Below are 18,840 nucleotides of genomic sequence, written 5' to 3'. Positions count from 1 at the left end.
TTGCTCCCCATTTATAACTGAATTCAGAATAAATCTTGGTCAAAGCATACCGGTAAATTAGGACATAGTCATTTTCAAATGAAGTGAATCTTGAGTGACACATTTAAACACATTAAGAATTAAGTTCTTTCAAGTGAAATAACTCCAGGAATGCAGTGATAAAGTTCAGCCAAACACCAGGCTAGAACTCAGGACGAAAAATAGGTTAGATATAGTCTCCCTACCTGAGAAGCTTAGTCTCCGATAATAAATAATATGCACAGAAACATTAACATATAATGTATAAATAAAATGTATAGATGTTGAGCAATTACTTAAAATTTACATATAGACATTAGAGTTGGAAAGTATACATTTCAGGACAAATTTGGTTCCAAGTTCAAAAATATAAGTGAATCATATTCCCATATTATGTGACCATGTCACTAAGGTACAGTCTTTAACTTGGCACACTCCCTTTGACTCTGTAAGCAAGTAATAGCTTCTGTTTTCATTTCTATAGCAGCAAAATGGAATCCCTGCCTTGGAGTAGGGGGCTGAGGGAAGCAGAGGGAACCCTGTTTGTGAGTAAACAATTAACAACCATAATGTCAAGTTCCCATGTGGGGAGTACAAACTTAACTTGTGCTTTATAAGATCTCTGGAGATGGGGTTACAGGTCAAAGCTATAATGAAAAACACATTTGCCTACATGTTTGCAGAATTTCATGTCCAGCATCACTTCTTACAAGCGATGAAATGTCATTCTCTGGGTTTCAGCCCATACACCAAGAAATTCAAAGAGAAAAGGTTTTTTTAAAAGGAAAAAGCTGGCCAGGTTTGATGCCTCACGCCTGTAATCCTAGTACATTGGGAGGCCAAGGCAGGAGGATTGCTTGAGGCCAGGAGTTCAAGACCAGTCTGAGTAAGAGCGAGATTCCTGGATCTACAAAACAATTAGAAAAATTAGCATGGTTTTGAGACACCTGTAGTCCCAGCTACTTGGGAGGCCAAGGCAGGAAGATGACTGGAGACCATGAGTTAGAAGTTGCAATGACTATAAAAATGCCACTGCCCTCTAGCCCAGGTGACAGAGCAAGTCCCTATCTCAAAAAAATAAATAAATGAAAGGAAAAAGCAAAAGCCCCTGTTTGATGTGCAGGGCAGGAGCTCAGTCTCACAGTTAGAGGAGCCGGAGTGATCCTGTGTCCTTTTTGTCATCACCATCAACAGCAGTGGGGTTGTGGTGTCTTTAGAAGGCACTACCAACCTGAGTCCTACCTCATTTCACATCCCGACTCTCAGAGTCGTCATCTGTAAAATGGGTTGAAAGCATCACCTTAAGAGTAACTATCACGAAGGTTAAAAAGTAATGTCTGTAATTCACCTGGCCCAGTGCCTAGAAAGCAGTAAGTACACGATAGCTGATAACAATTCAAACAAGGACAAGCTCAGCCAAAATGCTTATGATATGGATTTAAGGAATTCAATAAAAATCTCCATATGGAGCTGATATTTCCACTTAACACGTTTCCATTCTCTCAAGAAATGAAACAAATGGATTACGGCCTCTCTCATCAAGCCGAGCCTGACCTGGCTTGCCGCGTCCTTCCCACATCTATAGCAAATGTGTAAGTTCTGCAAATATCTTGCTTAAGACCTCTTTGTTTAGGAATCTTGCTTGCTTGCTGTTTGTGATGTGGATAGGTTGGGGGAAAATGTGTCCCTTCACATTTGTCCCTTATGTAATAAGATAAAAGGAAGTCGTCATTGGATTTCACCATTTCTTCCCTGGGAATACGATTTTTTTAAAAAGTCAAAATAGTCTTTCCATCCGCCAGAATTGATCTTGGGTAGTCCTCATGGAGTCTGCCATGGACTTAGGTGTGACCCCTGTGCATCTGTCCCCAGCTCCCCAGCGGGCACAGCCAGCTGTTTCAGGTGGGAAGAAGGCGGCACTGAACTAGAGGGATCCAGAGTCAGTCTGTACACCACCAAGACAAAACAAGAGCTGGGCATTGTGAGACTAGCCCTGAAGAGACAAAGGCCAGAGAAAGAAACATTCTCTAGAAAAAGGGCTCCCAGGGAAGGTGAAGCTTTAGGGGCTGCAGAACCTCCCTTTGCGAGGACCTGCACACCAACACCACGCAAGGACATCTGAGTGCATGTTTGGGGGTGTGTATGTGCGTGTGTTACCATTAGAACGAGAGTAACACCTGCCTGTGTCTACACTGGGTATCGGAACCTGTTAATACTTAAATTAATATACCAAGTAACTTGACTTTATATCAACACTCTCTTTTTAAATTTCTGGAAAATTTTCCTCATACATAACACACATTCACGACCCAGCAGCTTGATTTATCAAGAGAGAAATAAATTCAATGAGCATTTGTTGAATGCTGACTTTGTATAAGACATCGGGCAAATGGACTAGAAATTGCAGATGGAGCTGACAGCAGACCCCGCACTTGAATACTTTCAAGTTGGCTTGATTCAAATACTGGATTTAATTTTCCAAAAGACCAAACCATTTTGACATAATTCAAGTTGGGTAACAGTTATAAGTTTACTTTTTTTATTATTGCTGCTATTGAAGAAAAATGTCCAAAAGACATCAAGTTATTGTTTTAGTCAAGAGAAACAAAAAGTGCTGCACGTGCTTATGGCAAAATCTTAAATAATCGCCAAGTATTTGCTAAATATTTGGGTTGTATTGAATAAGGAGTCTCTCAATGATCTCGCAGGTACCACTATACTGTGGAGAAATTAATCTTTACTATATAGATTTAATCTCTACTTTAAAATGTATAGAAAGCCTTCTAAAAGTCTTCTTTGTTATGAAAGGTATGTGCTATTAAATCAAATAAGAATTCAATAAAATTAAAAATCTAGAATACGAGCAATATTTTAAAAAGTGTTCTTTAGGATAAAATAAAATGCAGAATCCAAGTATACCAAATTGAAGACGAATTTTAGTAGCCATCAATGAGAAAAAAAAGGTATCTTTTGGAGAACTAAAATTCCCTGTTTCCCAAGATATAGGAACTGTATCTTTATAATGATTTTTAATGTGTCTTATTTCAATAAATCCATTCTAGTCAAAACACAGTCCTTCGTAACACATACAGTCAATGTATGCATTAAGGAAATTCAGTATAAATATCTTTGCAACAAAAACTTATTTATACCCAGAAATTTTATTTCCTGTCATCAAATAAATAGCAAACTGAATTTAGAAATCTGAATCCAACAAAGGATTTCCAAGAATCTACAATCCATGCTCTATACCCAAGCAACTATTAAAATTTAAGTAATAGTTAATTATATAATCTTAAGAGGGAAAAGCAGATTATAAAACCTTATATTGTAAAAACTATATTCAAAAATATATACAATATGCTTGTATATACATGTCTTCTTTATATTTTCTGCCTCTTCCAAATTTGTACAATAAATGCATAAAGAGCTATGTTTTTAAAAGACAACAATAGAATTATTTTACAATGAATTATGTGGAAGCTTGGACCACCATCTCAAAGAAAACATGTGCAAGAAAAATCCTTTTTTTATTTTTATCAAATCAAAATGCCCACAATTTAAATTCCTAAGGAAATTCCACTGCCCTAGAATTTCGGTAGTAGCTTTCCAGGGTTCTACAACTCTTTCTAAAATCAGGCTTCTTTCAAGGTAATGAATTTCCCATCTGAACGTTTTTGTTTTCATGCCCCATATAGGAGCCACCTCATTTTCAAAGGCAAATAGTATACCAAAGAAGAAAGTATTATAAGGAATTTATTAAAAAAAAAAATAGACACTAGATATGATTCCTTAAAGCATGCTTTGCAAAGCTTTCACAAAACTTTAAAAGATAACATTTATTTCAGTTTGTTCTATATTGCAAAATTTATCCCCTTCATCATGGCAGTCAACTGAAACGGTTCACTGGCTTCTCAAACTTGGGAATTTAATCACTTATTAATTTGAATGGTGTTTCCTCTTTGTCCTTATTGATAATGGTAATTATCAGTTTGAAGTTTTCACACAATCCATTCATCTAGTCAACACATTTCTTGAGCAACTAGTACAGGCAGTGTCTGTTGAAGGACTATACATAACGAACGCTGGAGGGGAGCACTGAACAATGAGACAAGGCCCCTGATTTCCTGGTGTTTACTAAGAAGGTCAATTCTTATGTAAAGAAAAAAACTGCTGAAAGGACTACAATATTCTACTCAAAAATAGCACTTTTCAGTGTTCAGAGGTCTTCTCTGAATCGGGAAAAGGAAACCAAGTCATATCCTAATGACAAGGTTTTAAAATCCTTGAAAATTCAAATTCCAGTATCAATCTGGAAAATGAATTTATTCCTCACCTTCTCCAATGCATTTCACAGATAGATGCTTCTGAAACCACATTCCACTAGAAGATACACTAGACCATGATCACATGGCTTATATTGGATAGTCTGGAGAAAACAAATAGGAAAAATAAGTGAAGAACTTCAAAAAGCTTAAGGCTTAGGACGAAGTATTTATTAACTTCTCCACTCAACAATCACTCGTTGCTTTCCTACTCCGTATGAGACACCAGGCAGTGCTGAGAAGACAGGCAATAGGATAATTCAGAGAAGAAAAATTCCTTATGACAACCTAACTCTACTCCACCCAACTTTCTTTTTAGTATAATAAATATTAAATGAAAATGATTATTCAATTATTTCTATATCAATGAATTTTCATTAGACATAAATCATTTGCTTGTCAAGCTGGCCAAAAACGGAGTGGGAGAGGCACCTTATTTTGAGTGGAGAAAGTGAACTTTTCAACTGCAACGCCCATCTCACGGCCTATAAAAGGTTGCCTTTTGGGGTTAGTGACACCGCTTCCTCTCTGGTGGTGGCCTCCTTCCCCAGGCTATGGATCTCCCAAGCAACAGCGTTTCGCTCTCAGTGCGCAGCTCTGGACTGTCCCGGAGGCTGTCCTCGCAGAGTGGGATAGCGGGCAGACCCAGGGTCATGTCTGCTTCCAGTGCTGGAAGTGGCTATGGCGGGAGCACCTTTGGCTTTGGAGCCAGCCATGGGGGAGGCTTCTCTGCTGCTTCCATGTTTGGTTCTGGTGCTGGCTTTGGTGGTGGCTCTGGAAGTTCCTGGGCAGGAGGACTGGGAAGTTCCTTGGCAGGAGGACTGGGCACTGGTTATGGGAGAGCCATGGGGGGAGGTGGCTTTGGAGGGCTGGGGATTGGATTTGGGGGAAGCGCAGGAAATGCCTCTGTAGGTATTATCTCTGGCAATGATGGAGGCCTTCTTACTGGATCAGAGAAAGAAACCATGCAAAATCTTAATGATAGATTAGCTTCCTACCTGGATAAGGTTCGAGCTCTAGAAGAAGCTAATACTGAGCTAGAGAACAAAATTAGAGAATGGTATGAAACTCGAGGCACCGGGACTGGAGACCCTGCGTCACAGAGCGATTACAGTAAATATTACCCACTGATCGAAGACCTCAGGAATAAGGTAAGAAGATGATTTTGGAAGGGACTTGGGAATTATTTTTCTTTTTTGCTATTACAGTATTTTACGGTGATGATCACCTGCAACTTAGATATTTTTTTTCAATTTGACTATACGTGGTGCAATTTGCTCATCCCAGGTCATTTAGTTCCACTTTCTCATTTACCATGAAATGATTGTATTTCCACTATCTTTCTGTAGGAAACGTATGTTTCTTAATTTTTCAATATTACTTGACAAATATATTTTCTTAGAAAAGTGACAAACTTTTAATAAAATAGCATTTGAACACCACCACTGTAAGCTTTGTGTCAAAAATATATTTGTATAATACTAGTATTTTAGGATTTCACTTTGTGCGTCTCCCCCGATTTTGCCAGATCATTTCTGCCAACATTGGAAATGCCCAGCTCCTCCTGCAGATTGACAACGCAAGACTGGCTGCAGAGGACTTCCGGATGAAGTGAGCAGAAGAGACTGACACACCCCTCTATTTCTTCTCATTCCTTATTTCCTTACCTTCGTCGATAGCAAATATTTCAAATCTCCTGAAGTTCACATGTTCCATGCATTTAGTGTTTTGGTAAATCCAACATACAGTATTCTAGGAAGTAATTAGAATCAAACACCATTTGCATTAAGTGTCCTTAAATTATAAGTTGCTTGAGCCTAGGACAATGAATCACTATATTTGTAATGTGCTGTTTATTCATGATGCCACCGACACCATATTCCACCAGTGTCTTCAACATCAATTTTCAATGTATCAAAATGTATTAATAATTTCTTGCCAAGGGGTTAAATGAAACTGTTGCTTTCCTGATGATATATACAACTGAAAGATGAACCATGCACTTGTTTCTGTATTCCTACCCCCTTTCCCACACCTCATCCTCACAGAAATCAGGAAGAAATACTAAGGCTCCTTTTCAACTCGCAAAATTTCCACACAGGAAGTTGCAGTAGTGATGGTCTTAAGCCTGTACAATCTTGATGAAAACTACTAAAGAAGTATCAATGTTTTAAATTAAATCATGAGGAATGTTAAGTAAAAATAGTAACTATTATTTTATGTTCAATTGCTTTTAGGATGCCATTAGAAACTCCACCTAGAGGGGGGCTGCAGCTATTCATAGCCATGGCAGCCAGCAAAAGGGGAGAGGAGCCCTGTTCCCTTGGCATGCAGTGCTTTTGGGGTTCATTGCTGGTAGAAAAGCATTGCCTCATAATTTTTTCACTTTTCTTCTCCTTTCCAACTAAGCAGTAAAATATGGGGGAAACAAGGAAAGGGAAAAGTTACAAAAACAAAAACTGCTTCCTATACTGCAATGCTACTGCTATTATTAAATAATCGCATAAATGTATGAACAACACAACCCCCTGAATATGGCAGGGGCTTTGCTCAAATCATTGTGTTGATTCCCTCAGCTGCTTTGCACTTGGTTTTCAGGTATGAGAACGAGCTGGCCCTGCGCCAGACCGTGGAGGCCGACATCAACGGCCTGCGCCGCGTGCTGGACGAGCTGACCCTGGCCAAGGCCGACCTGGAGATGCAGATCGAGAATCTGAACGAGGAGCTGGCCTACATGAAGAAGAACCACGAGGAGGTCAGTCCTAGGACGGCCGGACTAAGCTGCCTTTTTCTTTTTTTTTTTCTCCCAGATCCAAGAATTACAATTTGAAATTTACAAACCTGGAGTTAGGACAAATATGGAGGAAACATTATCTCCCTGTTAAAATGGCCACGTCTTTGGGATTTCTGTGTGTAGGCATGTGCGGTACACAGGGTAAAATACACATACACAGAACTCCGATGTGCTACAGTGTGTGTGTCGCAGGCTGGTGTGAATGGACACTGACAATAGGCTTCCAAAGTGACCCCTGGGTTTTCAATGACGGCAGTCCAAGCGGTGTGCAAACCTAGGGACTGCTTGCAGCCTGCGGTTTGGCAGCTGTAGGTGAAACCCCCAGGGACTGTACTCAGGCCTCCTGTCATGTAAAGGCTGTGGCCCCTCAAGAAGCAGAGCCAACTTACCCAGCAGGCACAGCAGCCACCGCCCCTGGGGCCTGTGATAATTTTAGGGACCCATAGAATAATATGTCTTAAAGTGTAAAATCAGAAGACAAATACGAATTTTTAGGTTAAAGTGTTTTAATACATTGTATTAATATGTATATCTTTATACCAACGCAGTCATAAAATAGAAGGTTTAATATATTTTTGTGGAGAGAAAGGCCCATGATGGCAAAAGTACCTAGGGGCTGTGAAAAGTCACAATGAGCTCCTGAAGCCCCCTCTCTCTCACGTGCTGTCCCCAGGAGCTCCAAAGCTTCCGAGTGGGGGGCCCCGGCGAGGTCAGCGTCGAGATGGACGCCGCCCCCGGAGTGGACCTCACCAGGCTCCTCAATGACATGAGGGCGCAGTACGAAACCATCGCTGAGCAGAATCGCAAGGACGCGGAAGCCTGGTTCATTGAAAAGGTAAGACAAACAAAAGCAGAAGGCTTTGATGACATTGGCAGAAAGACCCGTGAGCGAGCGCAGCGCTGGCGTCCCCCTGCCCTGTTTGCTGTTGCAGAGCGGGGAGCTCCGGAAGGAGATCAGCACCAACACCGAGCAGCTGCAGTCCAGCAAGAGCGAGGTCACCGACCTGCGGCGCGCCGTGCAAAACCTGGAGATCGAGCTGCAGTCCCAGCTCGCCATGGTAGGCTCGCGCGCGCAAAGACGCGGCGACACTCCAACTTCCCAAGAAAACGTCGCGTCCAAATGACGTTAGGCCTTTGGGGGCCTCCTCTCTCCAATCCCCTCATTGTTATGTCGGTGCCCTTTCCCTCCCGCGTGCAGAAGAAATCCCTGGAGGACTCGCTGGCCGAGGCCGAGGGCGAGTACTGCGGCCAGCTGTCCCAGCTGCAGCAGCTCATCGGCAGCCTGGAGGCGCAGCTGCTGCAGGTGCGCGCGGACGCCGAGCGCCAGAACGCCGACCACCAGCGGCTGCTGGACGTCAAGGCCCGCCTGGAGCTGGAGATTGAGACCTACCGCCGCCTGCTGGACGGGGAGGCCCAAGGGTGAATAGACAACTGAGGTTGACAATACCTTCAGGCCTGACGGACAATGGGCACCAGATGCAGGCTTTGCTGCAATAAAAGGAATGGTTCTTCAGTTGACAGAAAACCACAAATCTAGTAAAAATATGCCTGGGCTTTGCTAAATACTCTACACTTTGCAAAGTGTTTTTACCTATTACCTTAATAATTCATAAACTACTGCAATGAGCAGACACCACAGTCAGAGGCATATTATAAAGGAGTATTTCCATGTACTAGGAAAATCACCCATTCAATTTCTGGTATTAATGACCCCATGCAAAGAATGACACATGGAATGGTAGCCACCTGAACCACCTACTGAAGCAAACTTTTTAAAAGGACTATCAGTCTGGACTAGTAGGAAGAACTCAGCACTGTAAATTGGGAAATCTAGTTTCTAAGACCAGATTTTTCATTAATTGCCAGGCTGCTTTACTTTCTAATATCACCTCCTTTGTTTTCTTACAGTGATGGTTTGGATGAGAGTCTTCTATTTGTGACAGACTCCAAATCTCAAGCACAGTCAATTGATTCCTCTAAAGGTATGCAGAGTCCCTAAGAATCACTTCGAATGAGTCAGAATCATATTTATTAACAATTAAAACTGTAAGATCTCATTGACTATTGCATTATTCTTAAGAATTTAAAGTATATTTATATTCTGAACCAAGGAAAAACATGTATACATTCCTGCAGCAAATGAGTAGTCTGTACTGTATTTGAAACTTTCAGCAAGCACAGAAGGGAAAAAAACTACTCTGCAACAAGATATTATGAGCCCCATAACCAGCTTTAAAATGCTTAAAAAGAAAAATATTTTCATTTCTGCGCAACACTAAATGCATTTTATTTTCATTGGATAAAACACATTTTTTAACAATGTAAAAGTTACTTTTGAAAGCTTAAATTTGATGGATTGTATCAGCCAATACCTAATTTAGAAGCTTAAACAATAGCCAATTTTGGATTAATATTTGAAACACTAACTTTTGCCCCCCTATTCCATTTTTATCTTTAGACCCAACAAAAAAACGAAAAATCAAGACAGTTGTGCAGGAGATGGTGAATGGTGAGGTGGTCTCATCCCAAGTTCAGGAAATTGAAGAACTAATGTAAAATTTCACAAAATCTGCCCTATAATCAGTTCCTTAGGAATGAGAAATTTGCAAACAGAAATTATTCCTTTCAGAATGAGATGCTATATTCGTTCAATCTCTGTTTTTCTGTCTCATTTTCTTTGGATTCCCTATTCACGTTGAGTCCTTTTTGTCCTTCTGAAACAATTTATAATCATAAGTCATTGTGACTACATTTATCTTTATAACAAACAAACAAAAATTACCCTACATCTTTCTGGATCTGGAGTAGTCTTTTAATGAACTTTCTTCTGGTGACCTGGAACAATTTTTTAATCACACAGCTTTGATCAAGTAGTGTTGTTTTAATAGAGTTGATTTTAATAAAAGATGAATGACAATGATGTGAAATGTGTGCCTTCTTGATTTCAACAATAATGTCAAGGGCATAGAGAGAGGTTTTGGACATTCTAATAATAAAGTAGATAAACACTGGGACACAGATGTCAGGGTGGGAGATTAAGAAGATTCTTTTAGAAGTTCTATCCTTTTTATATCAGCCCATCAAGGCTGTAGCAAAATTATATTGTCCACTACAGGGGATTTTCTAGCACATTCTTTCGTGCAATCAAGAAACATTTATTGAGCCCCTACAGTATGCTGGATTGGAGACTCAGTGAAGGATACGACTTGTTCTTTGCCTGAGGACACAATTGAGGGCAGAGGTAGACATCTCTCGGGAATGGTGATACAGTGAAATAGGTCAAATGGAAGTTCAAAGGACACATGGAAGAGGAAGTGAACAATTTGTCAGGTGGCAATGAAATGCTTCACACAGAAACCAGCCAGACAGATGAGAGAGAAAGAGAACAGGGCAAATACGTGTGAAAAGACACAGGGGTGTGAACAAATATTGCCTTGCTCTACTTTCCCCTATTTGGCAGCAGTGAGGCCTAGGGAGGGATTTCTATTGGGGTGGGCAGGGCAGTGGTCAGACCCACAAGTCAATAACAGAAGTCATGGTCTCTGTTGGGGCAGTAGGTAGTGAAAGTCTCAGCCTGAGGAGATGGTTCAGTCTGGATTGCCAAATTCAAAACTCTAAAAGAAAACAAGAGTAAGATTTAACGATTAACAGCCTGTGCTTTGACACCAGCCTGGGTTCAAACCCTGGCTCATTTACTTAATAGTAAGTAGCATAACCTCTGTGTGCCTCAGTTTCTTTAAGTGGAAATGACAGTGATGATAATACCTGCTTCATAGCATGGGTTTTGTGAAGATTAAATGAGGTAATATACATAAAAACATCAGAACTTAGAAAGTACTGGCTCTAGAAAGTATTCAATATTCATGTCCTGTTATTTACTGGAACCAATATGGGATGCAGAAACCAGGGGAACTGGTGAGTGTCGAAGGAGCAGAAGGGAGAGGGAGGAGCCCTGCCTGGAGGAATTCCAGAGCTGGGTGCAAGACCCAGTGGAGGGCTATCGTGCCATTTTAAGCTGACTTGCCTCAGTACGCAGCTTCCTCAAGTCACTCTGCCTTTTAGTATTTTTTTTTTAGTAGTTTCAGGAACTCTCCTCATCTCACTTCATTATGCATCCACCTATCTGTTTAGCCCTCACCTTCCAGCACACCTCCCTGGAGACCTTTACCTTTCAAACCTAAAGAGATTATTACAGTCTTTTACTAAAAAGGTTCACAGCCTCCAAGTAATAGATGATGCCACTTCCCTGGTACTCAAAAGTGCCTGCAAATAGTAACTGTTTTAAACATCTCTTTTCCCTATAACTACATCTGAATGGTGCAAGACTCAACGCAGACAGGGTTTTGCATAAGTATAAATGCAGTGGTCATTTCCTGGCTATTATCTTGGTTTCCCAGCATTTCCTTCTTTGGAAAATATTTATTTCCCATGGGGCTCCCAGAGACAGCATTGCACTGGAAGTTTTTTCTCAGACTTCTCTCTGTGACTTCTGAATGTTGGCTCAATCCTCTTGTCTTCTCTCTATACTCCCTCCTCAGGTAAATTCATCCAATCTTATGGCTTTAAATACCATCTATATATTACTTCTTGTGGTAGCCTCCAAAATGGCCCCATTTGGCAGTGGTCCCTGCCTCCTGGTCCTCGTGCCCTTGTGCAGTTCCCTCCCACAATGAACAGAGAGCAGAACTACGGAAGAAGTGACAGTGTATGACTTCCAAGGACAGGTCACAAAAGGCTTTTGGTTCTGCCTCGGCCTCTTGGATTGTACGCTTTGGGGAAAGTCAGCTGCCAGCAAGGTTATACCATGGGGGGAAAGACTACCTCAGAAAAAATTAGTAATTTCACCACATTTTCTACTAAAGCTCCAATAGCTAGGATTTCATGGACCAGCCAGCAAGACCCAAATAACAGTCCTTTTCTGATGATATCTCAGTCAGAATATACTATAGTCTTCACTTGGCAAAGGAAGCATTAGATTTCTTATTAGGTAAGTTTACTTGGCCCTATTCTCACTGACAAGAAATGTCATTAGCACAGCATCTATCTTAGTCTCCTCAGGCTGCAATAACAAAATACCATAGAGTAGGTGGCTTATAAATGACAGAAATTTATTTCTCACAGTTGTGGAGGCAGATTCAATGTCTGGTAAGGGCCTGCTTTCTGCCTCATAAATAGTACCTCCTCGCATGGTGGAAGGGGCAAAGCAAGTTCCTGGGGCCTCTTTTATAAGGACGTTAATACCATTCCCCAGGGCTCTGCCCTTATGGACTAATCACCTCTCAAAGTCCCCACCTCCTGATACCATCACCTTGGTGCTTAAGTTTCAACATACAGTTTTGGAGGGATACAAACATTCAGACCACAGTAACGTCCATATGAGATTCCAGCCCTCACTCTCTAGGCTACAAACCCTAATTCAACACAGATGTGTTAGGTCCCACTGGCCATAGCAAGTAATGAATTGCAGAAGTGGGAGGTCTATCTTTAAGGAGAAGAACTCATAAGAAAAATCTGACAAAGGATCAGACAACAAAAGACAAAATTATTGTTTATAATTATTTCAAAATATAACATTTTATAAACTTAAAATTTTACTTTTATATGCATATGTTATGTGTTTAAGCTAGAGAAAACTCTGGAAAATACTGTATATACACTAAACTGTTACAGTGGTTCTCTCTCAGGGATTAGCAACGGGTTTGGAGCATATTTTATTTTTTCTCTGGAACATTTTTAAAAACATTCAACAAATAGCAGGTCTGGCTCTGATTATCAGAAAAAAATAAACTTTATTACCCAAAACAAATAGATTTCTAAATAGGTCACAATAGGAAGGAATCCCCTAGAAAAACAACTGCAGGTTATCAAGGCAATACTTCTTTAGTCTTTGTAAGAGTGCCATCTGCTGGAATTTTAGGAAATGAACTTTTAAAAACCAGCCACTTGAGATGTGTTCAATACTAGAAAGTTTATTTTTTTAAAAAAAGGAAGAAAGAAAGAAGAAGAGAAGAGCAAACCTTTTTAAATTATCAACTTGACATATTAAAATTCTTATTTAATTAGTAGTTTCCAGAAAGTCCACCAGCAAGAAGGCAGTTCTATAAGGCATAAAGAAGAAAGTAATTATTTGGAGTTTAGAGCACCAGACAGCCAATCTGAACTACTCAAGCTTTAAAAAATATACTCAAATATCAAATGAAAGTGAAAAATTTATTCATATAGCTGAGTCAATGCCTTTGTGTGGAGTACTACAGGTTTCTTAAATCTTGGAACTGAATCTACGATTTAAATGTCATTGTTTAATATTAGCATTATAAACTCAAAATCAAACTTAAAAAGTGAGAGTTTTAATTGAATGTATCCTCTTCATCACTACAGCCTTTTGTAAAAGCTAAGCCTGCAACATTCAGCTACATATTTATAAAAGGATTTATGAAGACAAGACTTTGTGATTGAAAAATATCTTGACTGTGGTGATGGTTACATGGGTGTATCCATTTGTCAAGAGTCTGCCTTCAAACTGCACATTTAAAATAGGTACATTTCATTATATGTAAATCATAACTCAATCAAGTCAATTTTAAAATAATAATAACTGAATAGCCTGTCTTGGGGATGATACTGCCTAAAAGCACAGAGAGGCCCTGTAGGATCATCAGTGTTGTGATAGGGCAAGCTAGCACTTAGTCAGTGATTGGCAAATAGTCAGGAATTTTCCAAGCTGGCTATTAAACCATTGGCAGCTTAAAATTGGCCATGATGGGAATATTTTATGCCATGAAATGTGGGCTTTTTTGATAGACTCCCCTGGAAAGCTATTTTATCCCAGCACACTAATCATAGCAGTTAAGAACACACACTCAGAGTCAGTTGCTTGAGTTTGGGTCCTAGCTCTGCCACTTTCTAGTAGTGGTTTTATTTACCCCTCTGTTCTTCAGTTCTCTGGTCTCTAAAATCAGGGCAAAATAGTACCTACTGATACATAACACCATAGTTATGAGGATTCCATGAGTCAGCTCACACTTGGCACACAGCACTAACTAAATATTAGCTGTCATTACTATAGAAAGAAAAAATGAAAACACTTTACAGTTAAAGAAATGAACTAATTTGCATATTTTGCCCAGACTTATTTATCCTTTTCCTTCTCTTCATCCACACTCCTTAACAATTTCAGTTTTGAAAAAGAAATGTGCAATTTTCTTTTTCATCTGAAATATTTCTCCTTGCTGACTGCTAAGAAATCAAGTTTTCTCACCTGACATATGAGGAGCAGTGGGGGGGGAGGGATAATATTTATCCTCCCTATATCACCTGCATCCATCAATAAGCCAATTTCTCTGAAAGAACTTTGCAAGCCATAAAGTATTTCAGAACTATAAGATGCTAATATTAATGTAGCTGATCAAATTAAAGGAGAGAATTCTATAAGTAAATATAGAATATATAAAACATATTGAGGGTCAGGCACTGTGGTTCATGCCTGTAATCCCAGCACTTTGGGAGGCCAAAGTGGGAGGATCACTTGAGGCCAGAAGTTTGAGACCAGCCTGGGCAACATAGAAAGACCCCATCTCCAAAAAAAAAAAAATTAAATCAGCCAGATGTGGTTGTACATGCCTGTATTCCTAGCTATTTGAGAGACTGAGGCAGGAGGATCACTTAAGGAGTTTCAGGTTACCATGAGCTATGATGTGCCACTGTACTCCACCCTGGGTGACAAAGTGAGACTGTGTCTGAAATGAAAACAAAAACTATATTGAGGAAAACTTTAGCACTTTTGTGATTATCATTAACAATTTTAGGGTTTTTTCTTAAACTAGCATAGTATAACCTACAGTAAAATTATGAATAAATGCAATGCTTTACATACATTCAGTAGATTCTTTGCAAAAATTAAAATAGATATTTAAACTTTACAGAATGCATAAATTTGAGTATTAATAAGCCTTTCAGAAATGATTTCTGCACTTTGGTCATCCTTAGAATTAAACTGATTATGAATTTCAGTTGCCATAAGATATCATTATTAATATTTCACTATGCATATATTCATAATGAAGTGAAACTTTTCCTTCAAAATCATGGAAACAAATATACATTTTAGATGCAGACATTTAAATAAACCATACTGATAAAACCACAGAGAACAATGGGGTCTAATAGAAACTAGACAGTATTTCAGGCTTTCTCGGTGAGTCATTATCATATTCAAAACAAGTTACTCAAGATGACTCACATTTGACAAAGAGACAATAATCATATCACAGATAATCACATTAGCCCAGCATTTTGAAATTGGGGAAAAACACCATAAACACAGGACACTATGACCATGGTTGGTCAGACTATATTCATTTTAGTTACTGACTTGGACTTGGTCATTGATCTCCTAAAGTTATATACACATGAAGTTTACTCTGAGAAAAGTGTATCCATTTTGAAATATTTCATTTATTTACAAATACCATAGTATTTTAAAACATCACATGTCACTTCATTTTCACATTTTAAATGAACAGAGCTACAGATACAACTTTTTTAACCAGTAAAATTGTAATTTTAATTGTTTTAAACATTAGGTTGGTATATTTATGTATACCTGTGGAATATCACATATTCATTTACTTGTGCATTCATTTCTTCAACAAATATTTAGCACCAACTATATGTAAGTCTATACTATATGTAAGACTACACATAGTGTATTGAAAACTACCTCAGTTTTTATGAACTAAAAGCAAATACATGATAAAGTTTCACACAGTTTTTTTCTTTATTGCATTGGTACAAATGAAATTAAGTCATCATCATTTTTAATTGGCAAAAGAGTCATCACCTCATATATAGTATATGTTTATTAACTAAGGAGTGAAGAGAAGAAGTCAACTTCTTTTGGAAGAGATGACACTTCATCATTCATTTTTATTGGTTTTAAAAAGAGCAACTAGTACTATCACAGATATATTCAAGGCACATTTTTAAAGTTTGATACTCTTAAATATTTAACTGCATTTTATGTTACACTTTCCATTATATAAAAGTACTTTTCAAGAGGCTTTATGATGAACTCACTGGGTACCCATTTTTAATAACCTCATGTGCCAATTCTAGATGATAGTGTAATTTTAATATTTAACTTCCCCATTTTATATAATAAGTGACTAAATAGGCTGATAAATAATAAAATAAATTTTTATCATTTAAAAAAAAAAAAAGACATACACAATCAGCATCCAATCAAGAGATAATCCTGGAACAAAAACTGAAGAATTAGATCCAGGCTAATCAGAATTCGTCAATGGTGTTATAGATAAAGCAGAAAAATGAAGTCTAATTCCCACTCATTCTTCTGAGGCTGGGGATAAGGAAAAGCCCTGCAGGGGGTGATGTGAAGTCGGGAGACAGTGACTCAGAGCTCCACTGCAGTGTTCAGTGGAAGCTCTCTCCCCCTGCGTGACTCCGAAAGGTGTTTTCACAGCTTGTGGAGCTGAAGGAGCCAGAACTGACTGCGAGCCAGTGGGAGGATGAGAACTGCTCAAGGGGAAGGAAGGTCTCGACAGGGAGGAGGACGCAGTGAATGTTTTAGTCATCACTATTATGATTATCTGTCACCTCCAGGGTACACACGGAACAGTTGCATGACAGAGGAGATTATATCTGAGGAGTTAAAGGACAATATAATATATCTTGGGAATATAATAATTCTCAAGATACAAAGCTGAACAAGCAGGTTACACAATTATTTGCCAGTTTGTCCAAAGGGAAACTTTTTAGCTGCATTTTCCAAAGTATTGACACTCTGAAACTTGATCATATAAGACCACATTCCAAGAATGTGTAGCATGTGTCATAAAACACTTGCTATATACACTTATCACGATAATTTATCTCTGAACCACATATCTGTTTAGGATCTTTATGGGTCATTTAATTTATGTTTGGTTTGGTAAAAAAAAAAAAAAATCACCAAATAAGAAGACATTATTTTAACAGATTTTTACATTTCAGTCAAATCGAACTTTAGCTAAACAGTCCAAGAGAAAGTATTGCTCTGTCAATATTGGTCTAAAAATCCTTCAATTGTAGCTTTTTAACTAGGTCAAGCTCCATGTCTTCTGCATCCATAGATTTATTTATTCATTCATTCAGCAAATGTCTAGGCATACCCTGGCCATATTCCCATCCAAGCCACTATCCATGCCTCTCACCTGGATGACCCCACAGCTTCCACTTGCACCCCCGCCCCTTCCATTCTCTCCACCACAGCTGAGGGGATCATTTTGAAAACACAAAGCTGATCTGTCACTCCAACACTTAAAACCTTTCAAAGCCTTCCTATTGCCTTTGGTATAGAGACCAAACCCAACAAGGTCTGGCCTGGCCCCCTCTGCCCTCTCTCAAATTGTATGCCTCCTCTCCTTCTATGTTCACCAGCCCTTCTGGCCTTGTTTGACTTTATATATATAAAATAGCATAAAGTTTTGATATACATATTCATAGTGACATGATTACTACAGCCCAGCAAATTCTAACATCCTGTTCCTTCCCACTCCAGCGCCCTCTCACAGAGGGAAAACCTTAGTCTAGAATGTGCTTCCTCCCCCACTTTGTGGCGAACTCCTACTCACCAGTCAGGGGTTAACTCCAATGTCACCTCCTCTGAGAAGCCTTGACTAGCCTTTGTCCACCATTCCCCAGCCCCTCCCTAACCAACTCAGGATCTCTATTATACACTATTATAGTACACTGTAGTTGTCCTTCATAGCTCTTAGCACAATTTGCAATTATATATTTATTTGTATGGCACTGAAATAATGTCTGGTTCTACCACTGTAAGCTCTCTAAGGGCAGGGGCCATGTCTATTTTTCCCTCCATTGTAGCCCTGGCATCTAGTGCAGTGTATATAACAGCACATCTAGCCCACTGCTTAGGAGATAGTCAATACTTCTTGAATATATGTGCATGGAATTACATACAAGTGCTAGACTATTCACTCAAAAGGAGCTGAAACAATGCCTATTTATGCTCTAAGTACCATTAAAGGCACTCAAGAAAGATTTGCTACATGAATATTGAATGGTAGTAATATATTTCTTCTATTATTTTCTTGAAATATTTATCTATTGATTTATTAACTCTAAATTTTCCACCACTCACCTTTGATAAGATTGAATGAACAAATCCTAGCTTATCAAGGGACAGCACCTAAGAAGTGTCCATCACATAGGAAGCACTAAGAGGATGCCTCAAATATATTTAATTTGAATCTATTTGTTTTGGTTACTCTATTTAAAATATACTTGAGTCACATGGAAATGAATGTCACTTACTTTTTTCTCCTTAAATCTTATTTAAGGAGTTAGGCTGACTGTCAAAGACTCAAAAAACCACTAAGAAGTTGCTTGCATTTTACTGAGATATTTGTTGAATTCAATTATTATTTCCAGAAAGCCCTCAAGATATTTGACACTCCTATGGGGACAACATTTTTCATTCTAAAATATACAACCCTTAACTTGCCAATTTCACAAGGCATATTGATATAAATCATATTGCTCAATATCTGGTGATTCAGTAGAAAGCGATCTTCAGTTTCAGCAATCAGTCTTTTAATTCACGACACTTTTGTTTAAGGAAGTTAACCTGAGGTCTTTCCCCCACACACCTAAAGAATATTAGTAGTTCTTTTCACACATTAG

At 38.9% G+C, this 18,840-nt stretch overlaps 1 protein-coding gene across 1 annotated transcript; it reads left to right on the top strand.

The window, feature by feature from the left end:
* Nucleotides 1-4,877: 4,877 nt before the first annotated feature.
* On the top strand, nucleotides 4,878-10,050 carry LOC105872065 (keratin, type I cytoskeletal 12). The gene is made up of 8 exons (XM_075994563.1): nucleotides 4,878-5,494; nucleotides 5,872-5,954; nucleotides 6,942-7,098; nucleotides 7,811-7,972; nucleotides 8,070-8,195; nucleotides 8,336-8,556; nucleotides 9,046-9,119; nucleotides 9,596-10,050. The coding sequence occupies exons 1-8, from the start codon at nucleotides 4,898-4,900 to the stop codon at nucleotides 9,691-9,693; spliced, it is 1,518 nt and encodes a 505-aa protein (XP_075850678.1). The 5' UTR covers nucleotides 4,878-4,897; the 3' UTR covers nucleotides 9,694-10,050.
* The last annotated feature ends 8,790 nt before the right edge of the window (nucleotides 10,051-18,840 follow it).

This window comes from Microcebus murinus, chromosome 18 (assembly GCF_040939455.1).
Source record: "Microcebus murinus isolate Inina chromosome 18, M.murinus_Inina_mat1.0, whole genome shotgun sequence".
In the NCBI taxonomy this organism is placed as follows: domain Eukaryota; kingdom Metazoa; phylum Chordata; class Mammalia; order Primates; family Cheirogaleidae; genus Microcebus; species Microcebus murinus.
Note: the sequence above shows the minus strand (reverse complement) of the source record. Positions and strands in the feature narration are given on the sequence as shown.